Consider the following 1,314-nt stretch of genomic DNA (forward strand, 5'->3'; position numbering starts at 1 on the left):
GATGTACATTTTGCGGTGGCAGGCGTATCCGAAGACATTTCTTTACCGCCTGGTATGGGTCTGGGACCTTATCATCAATATGCGTGGGCCTGGTTGGAATTGGCGTATTTCCACAATTCCGCCGCCACCAAAATTTACTCCTTGTCACCTCGATCGGCCATCGCATGAAATCAACAGACCCGAAACCGTGAACTTAAGTGATACCAAATCCGCCGCGAAATCCGCGCTATTCCGTATGATATGGAGTTACCTTGGCCTAGATGCCCTAAAAGTCATCATGATGCTCGATCCCTATTTCTGGGGTATTGTTTCTTCCCCGCCACCATCACCTCTCGACTCCTTCGGCACTTTGGGAATGGCCGCCACCCAAACCTATCGCCTCGTCTTCTCACTGATGGGCGTTATATGTGCAGTAGAATGTGCGGCTTCCGCCGTTTCTCTGCTCTGTCTTAGCATTTCATTATGGCTCCCCTTCGCTCGCACATGGACCTTGATCCCAATTGAAGCCCCATGGTTATACCCAAAAGCATTTGGATCTTGTTTTTCTTCGTTACTCGACCATGGCCTCATCGGCTTCTGGAGTAAATGGTGGCACCAGATTTTCCGCTTTAGCTTCGTCCAGCCCAGCAATTGCATCTATGATCACCTTCCACATCGACTTCAAAAGCCATTTTTAAGACGGCTTCTCCAGTTGTACGTTGTGTTCGGCTTGAGTGGCCTATTACACGCCGCTGGCAGCTACACGCAACTGGCCCCAACAAGACCCTTCTCCGGCATTTTCCTGTTTTTCTTTCTTCAGGCCCCAGCAATCATGTTCCAGGACCTCATTGTCAAACATGTCATCGCGCGTCTTCCGTTTCGCTTTCCACACTGGCTCTGTCGATCCACGAATATCATATTTGTTGTGGTTTGGGCGTTTTTAATTGGACCCCTGGGCGCAGATGATTTTTCAATAGGCGGAATATGGTTGGTCGAGCCGATTCCCCTCAGCCCGATTCGTGGTTTGGGATATGGTGCAGAAGGCGAAGGCTGGTGGTGTTGGAAAGGACAGGCATTTCAGCAATGGCGGGGCGAAAAGTGGTGGGATGTTGGGATACGGATTATGTGAAACATAAATGGAATGCCTCAATTGGCAACTGGCAAGTTCGGTATGGATATTCATTTTCCAGCGATGCATGCCAATACTCTCATGGAAGAGGTGGAAAGGAGAACGACATAGCATAATCGACCTACTTCTTGGAGTAGCTGAGTTCATTCAATCAGGCTTTCTTTCAACCTCCTCGCTCCCAAAGGGGAAGGACTACTTTTTAGGGT

The 1,314-nt window shown here is 49.2% G+C and overlaps 1 protein-coding gene across 1 annotated transcript; it reads left to right on the forward strand.

Annotated features, from left to right (window-relative positions):
* Positions 1–79: 79 nt before the first annotated feature.
* On the forward strand, positions 80–1,108 carry HCAG_09036 (predicted protein; the record flags this gene model as incomplete). The annotated part of the gene is made up of 1 exon (XM_001535953.1): positions 80–1,108. The coding sequence occupies one exon, from the start codon at positions 80–82 to the stop codon at positions 1,106–1,108; it is 1,029 nt and encodes a 342-aa protein (XP_001536003.1).
* Between the last annotated feature and the right edge of the window lie 206 nt (positions 1,109–1,314).

The sequence above is a fragment of the Histoplasma capsulatum genome, genomic scaffold (assembly GCF_000149585.1).
Source record: "Histoplasma capsulatum NAm1 scaffold_16 genomic scaffold, whole genome shotgun sequence".
Taxonomy (NCBI): Eukaryota; Fungi; Ascomycota; class Eurotiomycetes; order Onygenales; family Ajellomycetaceae; genus Histoplasma; species Histoplasma mississippiense.